Genomic DNA, 17476 nt, shown 5'->3' with positions numbered 1-17476 from the left:
GAGGCACCTGCACCGGGCAGGTTGTGGTTAATCCTAGAGAGCTGCCAGCTCATCACCAAAAAAAAAAAAAAAAAAAACCAAAACCCCAGGCACATCAGGACCCGAGGATTTAAAAAAAAAAAACCCACAAAGCAAAAAAAAAACCTGAGCAGAGTATCGCACCTGCTGCACGTCTGGGTGAGGAGACCCCACTGATGAGCTACAAGGAGCCCCCGCGGTGAAGCCAGGCTGTGCTCCATCCAGCGCAACAGGCTCGATGAATCCCCGCACGCCCTGCTAAACCAGGTATTGATCCAAGAGCGTGTTTGTGCTTATTGTAAGCACTGCCGAAACAAATGCCCTCCTCCTCCTCAGAAGCCAGGAGAGGGGCCTCGTTTTTGTCCTCGCCTCTCTGATTTAGTGCCCAAAACAGGTATCCTTGAGGCACAGTAAGCCTAGCATAACTCCTACCTTGCTCTGCTCCCCTGAGCCCCTAGATGCGCTGAATTCTCCACAGAAAAGCACACAGCAGGTCAACTAGATGTGTATCAATAGATTTTGTGGTGTCTTTCTCAATGGAGAATGGCTGGCAAGGCCTCACTAGATGTAACTCTTTCTTTGTGCAAATACACAAAAGCATAGCATTTAAAACAGTTGTTTTCAGTCTGTGCTTCACAGGTCTAGGGAAGAAAAAAACCTGAGTGTTTAAATGCATTATTCAGGGATCTATGCTGTCACTGCACAGTTCTGAAGAGCTGAAAAAAACATTAACTGAACATAAAGGCCTGCTCTGCAACTCCACAAGCCCCAGAAATTTCTGCCTACCTGTTCTTCTTTCTTCCCCATCTGATCACAAGAGTAGACTGATTCCTATTCCTATGCTCTGTTGCATGGCAGCCTGCAAAATGAATGCACAACACTCATCTCAGGAGAGTAAACCAGACCATCACACTTTTATGGCATTTACCATGCGCTTGGTCCAGGCATAAATAAATGATGATGGTCCAGGTAGAGCAGCAGGTCACTATAGTGCCTGTGCAGCATAGTGGAGGAAACATCTGCTTATGTTTAAAGCGATCAAACTTGAGAGAAAATTGCTTGGTTTTAAACATACAAATGGCATGATTCTAGAGGTTAGAGCAAAGTTAACAGGGCTCTTGGTCACTGAAGAGTCAAGACAGCAGCAGGTCTTATCAAGAGAAATGCAACTGTAAAATAACAGATGTAAACTGAAAATGAACCTGCCTCAGAAAAACACATATCGTCCTAGCACTGGTATTTTCATTCTGCCAAAGCTGACATACTCTTTTTCTTCTGATAAAGAATCCTGTTGAACTTTTTTTTTTTTTTTAAATTTTACCTGAAAGCCACAGCAGGGCAGATTTATTGTGCATAAGATTAGAGTTTATAGTTTATCACACCCCACAAAGCTCACCACTGCAGTGTAAATAAACCCATCTTTTCCTTTCCCCAATCCTCATTTTACTAGCCCACCTTCCCACCCACACATTTACAAGCAGTAACCTCTAGTTGTCTGAGTAGAGCTTAGACTAAAAGCCATCGAAGCCCTGTAGACCTTCCCCCATAATGACTCTCCCAGACTGCCTGTCTACAGTCCCAAACCCTCAGGAATACCTACATTTTCAAATGAGACACAGGTGACCAGCGTAACTTTTTCTAACACAGAAGAACTGTGTTCATTTTATAGTTTTCTTAGAAAAATGTAACATTTCAAGTTCTGTTAAAAGAGGCAGCTGAAGGCAAAAGGACATTTCAAGGCACAGAATATCTATAACCTACATTCAACAGCCATTTTTTGGGAAGGACTTATTTATGAAGGACATTTTGCATAAAAGCATCAGTGAATAAAACCCAAGACTAAATACTGGGAGCACAAGCAGCTCCCTGGCCCAGTAAGAACATTTTATACCAACCCCAGCTTTGTGCAAACCACCACAGCTAGCATAGGGAGTTATGGTCATAAATCTTAGTTAAATAACACCATCAAAACCAGCCCTCAGGAACTCACATCTCCAGGAAACATCTGGATCTGCATAAAAGCAGGCTAAATTGTATTGTTTAAGGGCAGTCCATAAGCCTTTTAAAGATAGCTTGTTCAGGAATATTTTGAGTGGTTTCCTTACTTACAATAGAGAGAATGCACAATACAAGACCTGGAAGACTGCAGAAGCTGCATCCACTCACACATACAGAGGAGGGATTTAGGGGGAGGGAGGAAAAGAGCGTACCGGGATTACAAAGAGTCACAGTGCTTAACATGACATCTCCAAGATCTTCTGGACTTACTGCAGGAACCCATCTGCCTAACCTTCAGGGAGGCAAAAAAAATGTGAAATCAGATCCTCTCCTGTTTGCTCAGTAGCAGGTCTTGCTCCATCAGAACAGACATGGGAAGAGTGGAAGGCTAGACTGGGCGAGGGAAGCTTCCGTTTTCTGTTGCAGAGAGGGCCTCAGTATGGCTGCTGGGCTGTCTTGCTTGAGTCAGGCCACTGTGGAGGGGCATCCTGCTGATCAATTGTCTCATAGGTGCTGCGATCCCGGCCTGCACAGGTGACACCTGAATGGAGATGGAAGAGAACAAGCTTGGGAAAAAAACAAAAGCACAAGAACTGAATCCCCTAGAAGAAACCAACAGCTCAGAAGCACGCCACATTAGCTGCTCTACCACCTCCCCAGCACCCGTGTTCTGCGATCCTCACTACACAGGCAGGAGGTAAGAAAACTCATCCTTCCAACAAAGGCAAAATAACTGAGACGCATTTGAACGTGCCTTTTCGTTCCCTCAGAACTGCTCTCTTAGTAGCCACATGGCTGTGTGGAAGCAAGACCTGCAATGCTACATAGCAGCATAACAGGCTCCTGTAACAGCATATTTCAGCAAGATCAAGTTTATGAGATCTAGTGGAAAAATAAACAGACAAACAGAAGCAGCAGGAACCATGGCTAGCTGACAGCATAGATTTAAGAGCATGGTTCATCCATGAACCACTCTTCCCAACAACGCAGCTATGCCTCAAGCGTGCCACACCATGGCACTAAATTTGAATCCAGCAATGCTCCCAATTGCACTATGAACAATTTGCTTGTGGTACAAGACTGGTACAAAATCATGCTACTGTCCAGGGGATGAGCAGGGAAAGGAGAGACAGAAAATGTGCATGGACAGCTCTTTACCTATAGGCGAGGCATCTGCCATGGCTAGAAAGAAATCTGAATCAAAGGTAGGCACCAAACCATATGAGAGGCTTGTTCTAAGCAGCAAGGATGCTGCCAAGGAACAAAAAGGGAATTTGTGCAGAAAGAAAATGAGACAGAGAAGACCAGGAAAAATGCAACACTGTTAGGTTCAAAAGGAAAATGCCAGACAGCAGGAAAATGAGAGAGGAAATTTGTCAACCACATTCAACACAAAACAACAGCACATGGTTTGTACTGAAAATTTTTTGAGAAAGACAGTTCAGGAGAGGATATGAAACTACAAAGTGTCTGAATTCCAACCTGTTCCTGAGAGGAGACTCTCGGTATCATGTCTGTGTTGGGACAGTGTGGTTGAAAAGGAGCACTCCCAAATTCCAAGTCAGGGATGAACTCCTCAATGATACCTACACTTCCCATGGGATACAAATGTCAAATCCCAGTTACAAGTACAAGTGAGCGGCTAATAAAAACTGGCACAAATGTGGCCCACAGCAAATCACTGCAGTTGACTCACAGGCCTTCTGACCCAGTTAAGACAGATCTGTCTGGCATTTGCACAAGTAGCTGATGGAGAAGCCATCCATGTTCCACTAGCAGAGAGATGCAAATAGCACATAGCGCCCCAAGCCATGGTTTCTTTCCATGGACTCTCCTCCTCTGCAGGTAGCCACCTCTTCTCACAGGAAGTGTTATCTTCTTTGCTAGCACCAAAGCAGCACAAGTGACAGCTTTCAAACACTGTAATGCAGTTATACCATCCTTTGTCCTGCACAGGCTTCTTAGGAAGGCAAAAAAAATAACTGTGCCAGGCTGCTGGTTTCGCCAGGGTGAACTCCCACACAGCAAACAATCCCTGGCAGCTGCCTCGGCATGAACTAGCACCAGGCGTGCTTGGCAAAGCTAAGACCCAGAACATCCAGCCACAGCCCCTTCTCTCTGGTAAGGCTGCCATGTTATCATTAGCAAGTACAACTAGGAGAAAAATGACTGCCTCCAGGCAAAGTCCCGTGAGGTAAACATCAGTCCCATCTTCCAGGTGAAGAAATGGAGGTCCAGAGCCATCAAGGTAGCTAGGACATGTGAGGCCCAGAGAAAGCATGGAGTTAGAAGTCCAGCTTCTTTCCCTCTCATGCATAATCCAGCTAGAGGGGATGCTGCCTCTGTTTTCCCCCAGAAGGAAAGAAAGGGTTGGCAAAGAGAGAAGGACACCCAAAGGCTTCCAACAAGCACACACAAATGCAAGAGAAGGAAGAGAGGAAAAGCCTCTCAGTTACATTGAATAAGAGAGACAGCAGTGGTATCAATACCATTGTGAGCAAAATGGCTGTCAGATGAGGACTCCAGGTCTGCAAGGGAAGAGAGGAAGAATGTAAATTTAAGGCCTAAGACACACCAGAACCACAAAATGGGAGAACAGACATAAGCAAGAGAGAGCAAGCACCACACTCTCCCTGGAAAGGGGGTTAGAATCCAGCTGCACAGAGCTCAGGCTGAAGGGTCCAAAGTGCAAAGTGGTCTCCCTAACACCAGAGGAGGTGGCCCACACTGACACAGAAGCAGCCTACCTATGTTAAAGGTGTACTCTCCTCCACGCTCCCGATACATTCGATACACCAAATAGCAGGACATGGGTTTGAGGAGGAGGCTGAAGATGGCCATGCCTATACTGAAACGCTTCACATCAGTGAGATAGTTGTTTGGAGGGTAGAAGACAGAGACGTGAATGATGTCTGTGAGGACTGTGAGCAGCAGGCCAGTCAGGAACTGGAAACAAAGAGAGAGTGGGACATGAACTGAATAGGGCATTAACCGCTAGGAGTAACAGTCAGTTACAGCGTCTGTTTCCTGTGAGATTTGTGTTCATGTAATCATGCCTTCACCCCAGTATCACACATTGCTAACCCTTGACACTGCCCCAGGTAGACAGAGATTCCTAAATGAATGATCTTGTATTTCATGCATTTTCTGCACATCTGTCAGACACCTTCTCATTATATGCTCCAGGACTGTTTATTTTTGCTTGCCAATCTCTTTAATGTTCAGAGAAGGGTTTTATAAAGCCCCTCCAACTCAAGCATATTAAACACTTTGAGTCTTCCTCTGGCATTATAAGTCACAACAGCAGGTAAAAAAAGTAAGAATCAAGTGTGCCTCGCCTCTGAGAAGCAAAATAAGTGATAGGAATGCTTCTCATCATGGTTTACAGTGCTTGTAGATTTATACACTCTCTTAAATAAAACCAAAACAACTCAAACAAGGAATTTGACTTGTTCACCACTGTACTGGGAACAGCTGAGAATCATCACTGGCTCAAAGAAGCTGTCTCTGCCCTCCACCCTCTCCCTGAGCAGCCTGGTGGAGGCATACACCCTCACACTCACCATCATGATGGCATCAAGGGAATCTCGCTGCGCAATGGCCCAGATCCCCACTGCAAGGACACTGAAATTTCCCCAGGCATAGGAGGCTGGAAACATGTGATTCATGCATCCCCTGCCAAACAAGACAAAAAACCCAGCCCACATTCACAATAAGCCTGCAACACATTTGTTTGCATTCATCCCTGTTCCCATACAAACACCACACTCTTAGATTTAGGATCTTCTTGCACACAGACAGACACAAACAGGGAGTGCTGATTCCCTGAGAATGTCCCATTCCTAGTTTGAAGGAATACCCCCTTCTCACCCAGGCCAGGCCAGTTACCAATCACTCACCACATTGTGAGAAGCCAGTGTACCAGAATGATGGCCTATGAAAAAAAACAGAGAGGAAGACTGGTCAGCAAGTTGGGAGAACTCTGGGAGGATCAACGTGAAATGACACCATCTTGTTTCTGAGGGACAGGTGGAAGAGTGCCCTGGACCCATGAACCAGTGCAGAAAGCTGGCATAGCAACTGAGACAGTGAAGACAGAAAACCATTTTTCTCTGCCTCTGTTGCTGAGTATTTCCTGTGGTGCTACACTGTAGTCATTCATTATTGTTGTCATCTCTGTCGACAGTTGATTCAGGGCCCACTTAGTCTTTTCTAAATGGGTTATTGATTTTGGAACTCCAGAAGAGTTTGTACAGAAAGCCGGGCAATCTGATTCACACTATGCTAGCACAGTTTATACATAACCAATCTGGCATCCCATCACCAAGAAGTCCATGGATAGTCATGCCTGCAGCGCCCAGCAATTTCACTCCAGTCCTTAGTAAATCCTTCTTTTACTTTCTTCCACTCTGTTCAGAGCAGTGGTTCAACCTCACTGCAATATTAATAGACCTGAAGGCATCTTCTAGGAATCTGAGAACCTGATCCTGCCATAGTACACAGCTCTTTTCACTCCCAGTGAAGCCACTAGGGCCCAAATGTCGGCAGTGCCCTAAGTAGCAATAAGATAATGCTGTCACAGATTCTGTACTTTGCAAATGTCCTTAATGATCCTGATGCTCATGCTCAAGGGGACAAATCCAACAAAAAAGCATCTTACTGTAACAAGTGACAGAAGGATTCTCTTCACCAGCACTTGACATTCTGTAACCAAGGAGACATACTCTACATGTTTATTAAGACAGCAAATGGGAACAAGAATATACCACTTCAGTCTTTTTCTATACCTATATCCACACGCTCACTCGCTTTTGAGCCTGCTGGCCAATATCAACAAAGGGAGATCACTCATATTCACGCTCTAAAGATTTGTGAAAACAAGAATATGGAAGACCGTATCTATTAGCAGCCTCATAAAAAAAAGGCTGAAGCCCAGACATATCAGAGGATCCATGGGAACAGGCACTCTTGCACTTTTTCTAGCGGTAAGAAAGGCTCCAATTGGCATTTATACTGACCTTGGTATAAAAAAAAAAAAACCACCACCAACAAAACCCCTCTGAAGCACACTCCCTCTCCCCTAAAAAAAAAAAAAAATTGGGAAATAAGTAAGTAGCAAAAGGCTAAATTACTCGGTGGACACAGGAAAGCTGTATGCAGATAGGAGCATTAAGACACTAAAAAAAATAAATTAAGATCTACTGACATCCTGCTACATTCATTGACTTAAAATGTCTATCCATGCTCTAACTTAATACAAAACCAGTTGCTTGAGAAGAGAGTTAATAACCAATGAAGCTGTGACATGAGTGAAGCACAGCCAGGAAATCAACAGGAGTGACACATCTGCTGTGGCTCACACTGCTGTGTCAAGATAGCACAATGTAGATGTCTTACCATGGTAAGACAGAGCTCTTGCTTCACTGCAGTACCCCAGCACATCTTCCAAGCATTCACCTTGAGTAGCCTAGACCTCAAACCCTGCTTAAACAGATTTTTACTAACGATTTTTTTTTAATTGTTCATGAAAGCCTACAAAATGCTTCATCACCACCCCCCTCTTCCCCTTCTCCCAAATTGTACCACAGAGACCAGGCAGAAACTGCTAATCAGTAAAATACAAGATGTTCTTAGATAAGAATGGAGACATGCAAATAGCATTTACTCAAGAGACTATCACAACATCAGGGAAATTCTTAATTAGGTAGTATTTAATTGCATATTACACACCCACAAGACCCCTCAAGGCTCACCAGTTAACATAATTAGGCAAGGTGGCTTTTTTTTTTTTATGCTGTCTAGATCAATACTGCAGTTATTAAATTATGAAGCATGCGTAGCCATCAGCATAAAATCAGGTAAACTAGGGCTGATAGTAAGAGGGACCGCTGAAATTAAAACAAGGCATTCCCTTCCAGGTTATTAGTCCAATTTACCAGACGGTTCTTCAGGGCACTGTGGAATTAGCTGGTGGTCTTGGTATGCTTTAACATAGAAAATGTAGTGTTAACGAAAAACATTCTTTAAAGCTACAGCCACTGTGTGAGATTAGATAATTTGCAGGCAGTCTCCTGATGAGACAGCAGAAGAATTTAAATTTTTTCCATCTCTTCAAGGACTTAAGTCTGTACCTAAGAAAGGCATACATTTCTTCTTTTGAGAAAATAACTCCTAAGACTTGAACTAGTCCTGAGAGCAGAAAATAAGAAAGGTGGAACCTTTGTCCCCATCCCTTCTGGGCAGAAGGATGACCATGTGATTAAGAGCATCCCACTGGAAACTGGGGAGAGCTAAGGGGAGTTCCTAGCTCCTCTGCAAATCCCAGAATGTGATGGAACTAGTAGCCACGCATAAAAAGAGCCTGGGTCTGTCTGGGAAACTCTTTGGAACAGGAACTCACTCCTTTGAACATGCTTCAGCACAGAACCTAGCACAAGGTTGAATTTTTACTAAGTTAAAAATTACATGGTTCCAAATTACAATTATTTTCTTGTAGTATCTAACTTTTTTTTATTTTACTTTGGGGGTTTTTTTGAGAGTGAGCTCATCTACTCTGAGGGAGATAATTCACCTGAGGATATACTAACCAAAATATAGACCTGAGTGGCCACCTGTGAGCAGGCCACCTGTGAGGATGCTCCTCATTATTATAACAGAGTGATAATAATGAGAGTGGTTAGGCAGTGGAACAGGCTAACAGGGTTGTTGTGGCTCTGTCCTCTGAGATTTTTAAGTCAGCTGAATTTTGTGTTGAGCTATTTGATCTGACTTTGAAGTTAGCTTTGCTTTGAGCAGGAGGTTGGACTAGATAACATACAGAGGTCTCTTTTAATCTAACTTATTCTATGATTCTGTGACCTAGCATTTAAAAAAGCTCAAGCACCAAACATACATTTCCAGGCACACGGATTGTAGGGCATTGTCCAGGCTTGATCAAACTCAAAGTTCGACTTTCAAGGCTCTGCGTAGTTATTGCAATAATCCTAGGTGTCAAGCATTCACTGCAAAAATATGGCTATGCTGCTTCCCACATGCTTTGCTGAGCATTACTATTAGACCTGAGCCAGTAGATGCTGTTTCATGAGCATGTTCCTCATTCACTCTAGGGCAAAGCCTGCTACATTAATTTTATAGCTCTGCAAGTGGCTTAAAGAGAGACCTCAGGGCTAAGACATTGCTATGTTCTGGCACAAACACAGATCAGTCATGCAGTTTTCTTGGAGCTACTTCTATCACGAGGCTCATCTTTTTAATCTCACAGAAACTGTAAGCAGATCATGCCAATGAATAGCAGTAGTGCATGTTATTTACAGTCCCTTTCTGAATAAGAATCTTTCCCACCTTTGTGATATGTTTCAGGGAAACAGGCCCTAACTCAGGAACAGCACAAAGATGCCTGTACAATTATTAACTCCCTATTCCCCAGCTCTTCAGCCCCAGAGCAGTATCGGCAGACTTGACAAGGAATTTCTTAATGCTGAAAACTGTTTGCCCAGGACAAGCTTCACTCTTATCGAGTGAGAGATTTGGGAATGGTTGTCTGAAATTAGAGAAGAAAGGCAACATTTTAGTGGTGTTGTCATGGTGATTCATTCATTCAAGAAGTCTGTTTTTTTCAGCTCCCCTATCTCCACCTCCCATGGTAGAAGATGTATTTCATGTTGGCAAACTTTTTAATTAAATGTCCTTATTTTTCACTGTTGTTTTAGCATGGGGAAAAAAAAAAGCAAACCAAGTTAAAAAACAAAGCAGAAGGCAAGATCTGTTAATCTTCCTAGTGCCCTGGGAATCACACAATAGTCCAAAATTCTCAGTGCAAAGTATCAGCTAGTTTCCAGAATGTAATATAATCCACATGGCGGGCCTTGAAAAATCCATTTGCTTACTTGCCTCTAACAAGGGAAGTTGCTTTTCTTGGTGAACTAGTAAAAGGGGGAAACATTACATGAACGCCAAGCTTTTATTTAGCACAGCCACATGAAAACCTTCCTGTACAAAGCTGAATTCATAACAGTAGCTGAGATAATACTATCCTCCCACCCAACCTGTAGGCAGCCTGCTCCAATGCCACTGCTCACAGCTTTACGAATCAATAGCGGAAAAAAGCACCTGATGTGATCAGTGCTGTTTTCATTCTCCAGGCAAAAGTTTTAATCAAAGAAAGCACCTGAAATTTGCCGTACCAAACAAGATACACAAAGTAGTGAAGCTGGAAAAAGGCACACACACCTAGAAATCTCAGGGCTCTGAACATATGAAAGACAAAAAAAAAATTAGAGGAAAATTTCACCTATCAGGGAAGGCTTCAGCATCGAACACTACCAGCAAAAAAGTGATTTTAGTATCCTCCAGCTTTTCTGCAAGGATGTGCTTCTTCCCAAAGTGAAAAGCATAACATAACTGTGCTAAGTCCCTTACTTCCCATTTCTCTGGTTACCAGACACTCACCAAAATTTTCAGATTGCCCCCAATAGAGAAGCAATTTCAATTATCTACTAGATGATAGCCCCCAAATAAGTGGGATCATCTTTCTAAGCCTGACAAGCAAAAACTTTGCCTCCTCAGGATCTTGTGTAGTGTTTATCCCAGATTAGCTCCGGTCAGCTGAGCTGGAAACCTCCACGGACACAAGTTAATAACCAGCTGTTGTCCCAACCCAGTCCTCGGCCACTTTAGCAACTGCCCTGAAGTAAGAGAGGACCTCGGAGTCATTGCCTGCCGGTCTTAACGACCACGAGCTTTTGCAACGTGTGCCCATGTGATGATAAAAGGTTTGGAAACACCAGTCCTTCCTCCTCGGAGGCCTCCACACCTCCTGACCAGCCGCAAAGCCGGCCAGCATGCGAGAGGAGAGGGCAGGCCGGGCCAAGCGCCCGCTCCCCGGGACGCCATCCCGCCGCCCCAGGCCTCTGCCTCCCCCGAAGCCGCGGCCGAGGAGGAAGGCCGCCGCCCCGGCGGAAACCCCCTCGCAGCCCTCCCGCTCCTGCCGGCCAGGCCTCGGCCGCGGGCAGCCCGCTCTCTCCGAGCCCGCGAAGACCGAGCCACGGGGCAGCCGGAGAGGCCCCTCCCCGCCGGGGAAGCCCGGGAGCGGCTCGGCCCCGCGGCCCCTACCTTGAGGTTGACGGCAGGCAGCTCCATGGCAGCGGCCCGCCCCGTGACTCCCGGCGGCGGGGCCGCCTCACGTGGGGCTGGGCCGGGCCCCGCCGCCGCTACGGGCTGGCCCCGGGCCGCCCAGGGGAGGGCGGCGGGGCGGGAGGAGCCGGGACACCGCCCCGCGGGGACGTCTCTCCGCGCCCGGCCGGCCCCAGCCCCTCCGCCGCGGAGGGTCCTCGGGCGCTGGCGGCACGTCGTCGGGTCAGGAGGGGGGTGGAGGCCCCTGCCCTGAACCGTGCCCTCTGCCGCATCGGTTGGTGCACGGTGGTTCTGGAGTGTGCCTTTGTGGGCCGGGCGGCAAGCGGTGATTTCTCGTCAGACGGCCGTATGCCGGGCGAGGAAATAGTCTGGGCACTCTAGCTACCTGCCGTGTATTGCCCAGCACCTGTTCCCAAAACGGAAGGCCACCACTAGGTTCGAGTGTGCCTGGATGAGTCTGTTGACTCCAAACACCCAGCCAAATGGTTCTTCCTGCTGCTTACAGGCATAATGCAGCTGAGGGAAGGTTTGACATTATACTTGGACGGTAGTCAGTGTCCGGGAAGGCTAATGCATGTATAGAAGTTAGCAGCTTTCTGGAGGAGGAGAAAGCTTTTGTGCACACATCAGTACTGTGACAAAAAGGTGAGGAGTGATGAAGAGACTCTTGATAAACACCAATAAAAAAGCAATTCCAAGGTGCTAGCTGTGCTTAGCTGTGTCTCACAATAACCAAGTCAAGTTCAGGTCAGTCTTTGGGTTTGAGCACTGGAATCTCTAGCCATGTAGCTAGAATGTCTGGCAGATACTTAGCTGCTTCCTTTGGCTCTAGATTTTTCCCCAGAACTAGATGACTGAACTCTTTGCCTAAAAGCCTGGTATGAATCACCAGTTCGTCATCTCTCATTTTGAAAGAAAGCTTGTCCCATTTTAGAGCTAGGGAAGATGATAAGTGATCAACCCAACCCCACACAGTACAGCTGTAACTTACCATTTCCTGTCCAGTTCATAATAGCAGTCTTCTCCCCAAGTATGGCAAATGAACTAACAGAACCAAGAAGTCAGGATGACCCCTCTCAAACCCTCCCTTCCTTGCCCAATGTATGCTTTACCTGTCTGCAGGGTAAGTCTACAATGTTTTACTGGGTCAGTTGCTTTCTCATCATCATTTATTCTAACAGAAAAGAAGAGGCCTCTAAGGAATGAGCAAGGAGTCAGAAGTTCATTGCAGAAGCTGAATGTGGAAATGTATGAGTCATCCTTCAATCTTATTTCCAGTTCAAGCAGTGCAGTGCAAGGTTATGCATGAGAATTGTGCAGTGCTGAACCTACACTCAGACATTCTCCAACAGCCCACAAATATGGCCCTATCTAGCCTGCCCTTCATGGCACCCTGAGTGCTATTGACTGCTAATATGCAGCACACTTGAAGATCTCCCAAGGCAAAGTATTAAATGCCAAAATGAGACAACCTAGAAAATGCTAACCACAGGAAGCAGCAGAGCAAAACTCACTGGCTGCATAGTTCAGAACAGCAGTAAAAAAAAAAAAGGCTGCAAAAGTCGTCCCCCCCAGGAATCTCTGAATGTGCCACCTTACCAGATGAAAGATTGAAATATAACTCATCTATTGCCACATGACACATCAGCTGTGACTTCATTTCCATTTCTGCATCTTGCAGGGAACCCCTGCCTCTATTCACAGAAGTAGTGGCATCAAATAGGATCAATGCTAGTGGTCCTAGTAATGTCAAGGACTGGATTTTACCCTAAATAACAAAAAGAACATATGACAGCTGGGGTGGGGGGAAAGATAGAGACTTTGAATAGCCATATTGCTGGCTCAGTGTTTGGGTGCAAAGTGCAATAGGGATGCCCTTCTGCCAGGATAGGTATCTAACAAAGGAGAACTGTTTGTTATAAAGACAAATTCCACTGTCCCAGTTTAAGTATAAGCACTGTTTGGATGCAGCAGTATGTGGGCGTCTTTGCTCCTTTCAGCCTTCTCACTCAGTCTGAGACAGAGTCTCATTATCATTTATGCAGCATGAGCCATAATTTGGATTGATGTGACTGCTGTTTAATGCAAAGCATTCATTTCCCCTTGTACAATAAAAGTGCTTTACTTCATTTTGTTCATCAATGTATCGTGCAATTAATTCAGCCCTGCTTATCATATCCTGGGCTTGCATGTCATGGACTCAGGGGACTTAGAAATGTCTTAATGATCTCATGGATATGAAAACAGTGAGAGCTATGATAGACATTATGCATTTGCACGTCTCTCACGCCTATCTGATCTGGGGGGGTTGTTTGTTTTTTATCTCTGCTTTGCTTTGCTTGTACCTTGTAAATTGCCTCTCTGTGTAACCTGCTGTCTCTGTTCCCTTCCCTAGGCTTTATAACTCAAAGCAACATAAACATAGTGAGAAAGATAAGCAGCAAGTTAAAGAAGACCTGCAGGGAGAAGCAGATGACCCAGGAGACTAGAAAGAGGATATGGAGATTTTCCTGACTAGAAGACTGGTCCAGGTGAGTTCAGCTCACTGCAACTAATACCCAACAATTAGCTGATTTATGTCAAATGTATTGGTGGTATGTCTTGTGCAGACTGAGTAAAAACTGAATACACAGCTGGCTCCCTTCCTGCCAGCACAAAAGTTAGGCTAATAAGGCAGAAATGCTTTCCTTTGCATTTTCAGGACAGTGTACCCTTGGTGGGTAAGGTGATAGCGATTCCGTGGGGAAGTAGTGGAGCTAATACGATTGCTCCTGCTGTCCTTATCTAGCTTGTGAGGACGGAGACAAGCTCACGCCTCATAGTTCTGCCCTTCTCGTCCCTCATTTGAGGTCTAGTCTGAAGGTAACACTGGTGTCTTTGAGTTGTGCCCCTGGCTGTGGAGCTGAGAGCAATGAAGGCATCAGCTCAGCACAAAAGCATATATTATCAATAGAGCCTTTCTGAATAAGCAGTGAGGAAGAGCATATAGAAGTCGTCCTGGCTCTACAAACTCCTTTTTAAATCCCAATGGGAAATCAGCAAGCAGAAACAGTATTTGGATTGGAGGGGAAACTCACGGCATTTTGTAATGCTGGTGGGGAGCCTCCTCCTGCAACTTCACTGCAAAACAATCTATGGCAAGATGATTTGGGGAGTGCAGAGGGTTACGCTAATGTGGTACCTTGGCAAGCACACTTGAAAGTCCTTTCTAATCTCAGCAAGAAGAGCTGCTCCTCTGGTTTTCTAAAATCTAACTAGAGCTTTGAGATATAATTGAGGGACTACTCTTCAAGATTCACTGGCACACTAGAAAATGAACTGACATACCAGAAATGGCTTTATGGGGTACATATGATCACTCAGAACATTCCAAGAAAACAACAGCCCTCATTTTTTCTGATAAAAAAATAGGAAAGCAATGCTTTTTCCAGGCTTTATGTAGCAGAGAGTGACTGGCATGGACTTGAACAATTTGGTATGGCATGGGTTTGAAATTGAAGCACTTTTACACACTGTGGATTGACAACAGGGTAATTACTCGGGGGGGGGGGGGGAGGAGAGAGGGTTTCAATAAAACACCCCCAAGCTAAAATGAATGCAGACTATTACAGACCTGAGACTGAATGATTCCCAAGTGTTTTAATTTGTGCTTCCACTCCTTGTCTCTCTTGCAGTCATCATTTTGGCAACTGCCAGCAACATCCCCGAGATTCAACAGCATTTGCAGAGCAGGCAGCTGCTGAGATGATTATGTCAAATCAGCACGCTGTCCTCTCTTTTCCATGTCTAATGATTCTCACCCTTGGAGAAGTGGTTTAAAATGATGCATACCCTTTGGACTCATTGTGAGGCTGCTAACAGCAGTAGCTGTAGAGCAGGAGTTGGGGTGGGACTGTGTCACTCACCTTTCTTGTATGCATGCCCTGCAATTAACTTTAAAAATTATTCCACAGAGCCCTGCTATGGCTGGTTTGGGCCTGATCCAAAGTCCTTTCAAGACAATAGAGAATCTTGCAAGAGCTCTAGCTTAAGCTCTCTGGGGGCAGTAGAGAAGCTGAGCTTGTGTGAATTCTTAATTTGAGTTTCTCAAACAATTAGTTGAGAAGAACATAAAAATCAAGACTTGCTTGACATTTGTCTCCCTCTCCCTTGTTCGGACCTAATGCCCCCAAAGGCAGAACTGTCACCGACTGCACTGCGATTGGGAGATACTGGGAAGGAAAGGGAAAGTTGCTAAATGTAACCCAGAGATACTATCGCTCTGCAGCTGCTGTCATGCCTGTGAGGCAGCACAGAGCCGCACTAAAAAGGTTTGCTACACTCAGAAGTGGGTTGGACTTCTTGTACAAATGTTGCCCTGGGGTTTTATATCACAGGCTGGTCTTGCATTCCACACCTTGGCATGTTATTTACTCAACAGCTTTCCTTTGCACTGCAATCGCAAAGTCAGTAGTTGATCTGGCTGATACATAAATCAGGTTGTCTAGTTCTTTTCACACTGCTGTGGCTGTGCAGCATGTGCATGTGCCACTGCTCATCCTTTCTTCTTCACCTCTGCAACATTACAGTATGATTCAGAAAGAATGAGTCTCCGTCTTGGGCTCTCTTTCTGAAACTCCAATGTGAGCAATCAATCCAGTAATCCTGTGATTTGATTTATAATAAACTCAATTTTCACTGACCTTACACATTTAACTAATCCCACCAATTAAGAATAATCTGTTCTTTATATTCAGAGTTAATAGTAGACCAAAAGCTGAAAAAGCAAGAGTTGAAGAAGCAAGTCTCCTTTTGGAGTCTAAAAGCTCTGGCTTAAAATTCAGGCTTGCTGTTTAAACCTGCTTGTATTTCACATGACTTGCAACACAGCCTTACTCAAAACACTGCCCAGGATCCTACAAGGATTCCATATGTAGTGTATGGGGCAACGAATACCTGCATCACCAAGGATAAAGACCCCTGCAAAATTTCCTGCTTTCTTTCAACTGCACTGTTGCAACCAGATCTCGGCTCCTGTATTGCAAAGCAGCGTGGTATCAAAACCTGGCTTTCATAATGGCTGTGCATGTGGTTCTCGTCGGTGTCACACAGACCAGGGTTTGAGAGCTCTGCAATTGACTGTGATCAATTAAGGCCTTTTTCCCTTTATGCTTCCACTGACAATAGCACTGGCAGCACCACCCACTATTCTGCATCTGGGCTGAGGGAGGGGCTGCATTTCTCTGGGTTAACAAATTGCATCCTTGCTGCTGTGGCATAGAGCTGGAGCCAAACCACCTTTCTTTACTCCTGCATTTTGGGCTAAGACTGTAGTGCAGTAAGCAGAAATCTAAATAGCTACATCCAACCAAGAGGTAGGTTTTTGCCTAAATGCTCCTTTACAAATTCCTCCTTCAGTGTACCTCCTAGCAGTGCAGGTGTATGCGGGTCAGAACTAACGTATTCATAGCATATCTCTGTAGTCATGACTGGGCACTCATCACATTAGAGTATGTTAGCAGCATTTGAGCAAATACACAATGCAGAGTGACACTACAACAGAAACAGGTGTGCAAAATGGAGAATCGCCTACCTAAATGGAACACAGGGAGTTTAGGGAAGCAGTATAAAGAGGATTCTGAGCACAGCACCATGATTAATATTTGTATTCCTACAAAAAGTGCCATACATCTCCAGGTTCTTGAATGTAAAAGGCTTCAGAGCTGTCTTCCACCAGAAGCCAGGGTATTGGGGTGTTAGCAGTAGAAAAGAACATCTTTACCAACTAACACTACTTCTGTTCAACGCAGGTAGCCTGTGTTGCTCCAATAGATCACTGAAGTCAGTAACTAAGTAGTAATATAAAGAAGTTTTAAACATCTGGATGGTTACACCAGGCAGAAACTGACTGTTAGCTGCAATTTGAGTGAGCATATGGGGAAACTTGGATCCCCAATTTGGGTAGAGAATTTTTTCTACCAAGTGGCATAATTGCTCTGTGTGATTACCTGAAGTCATCAGTGCTACCTGCTGGCCAGCTCCCTTATAGGTCTTTCTGGCTCCTGCCACATCCTTAGGTGCAGTCAAAGAAGCAGAAGAGTTGCACAAAGGATATCTATCATGTCTTTATTTACATATCATGGAAACACACATGCAACATGTCACAGGATTTACTACAATGGAACAGCCTGTCCCTATCTCCTGTTACCAAAAACCTTATTTTTGGCTCACTAGGAAAACTATCACTTCCCCAGAAAGCTCCTAAAAATAATAATTAAAAATAACAGACTTGGCAGGATAACTAAATGAGTGAGAGCTGCAGGCTGGGATGTCTTGCTGCATCCTTGCA

At 44.9% G+C, this 17476-nt stretch overlaps 1 protein-coding gene across 2 annotated transcripts; it reads right to left on the bottom strand.

Annotated features, from left to right (window-relative positions):
* Positions 1-1651: 1651 nt before the first annotated feature.
* On the bottom strand, positions 1652-11262 carry AGTRAP (angiotensin II receptor associated protein). 2 transcript variants are annotated; one of them, XM_052793146.1, is made up of 6 exons: positions 11128-11262; positions 5916-5950; positions 5580-5691; positions 4764-4962; positions 4506-4544; positions 1652-2557 (listed from the first exon to the last, which is right to left on the bottom strand). In XM_052793146.1, the coding sequence occupies exons 1-6, from the start codon at positions 11152-11154 to the stop codon at positions 2451-2453; spliced, it is 519 nt and encodes a 172-aa protein (XP_052649106.1). In that variant the 5' UTR covers positions 11155-11262; the 3' UTR covers positions 1652-2450. The 2 variants fall into 2 exon arrangements, with proteins under 2 accessions (XP_052649106.1, XP_052649107.1); XM_052793147.1 differs by lacking the exon at positions 4506-4544 and having other exon boundaries at positions 11128-11258.
* Between the last annotated feature and the right edge of the window lie 6214 nt (positions 11263-17476).

Source organism: Harpia harpyja, chromosome 7 (genome assembly GCF_026419915.1).
Source record: "Harpia harpyja isolate bHarHar1 chromosome 7, bHarHar1 primary haplotype, whole genome shotgun sequence".
Classification (NCBI taxonomy): domain Eukaryota; kingdom Metazoa; phylum Chordata; class Aves; order Accipitriformes; family Accipitridae; genus Harpia; species Harpia harpyja.
Note: the sequence above shows the minus strand (reverse complement) of the source record. Positions and strands in the feature narration are given on the sequence as shown.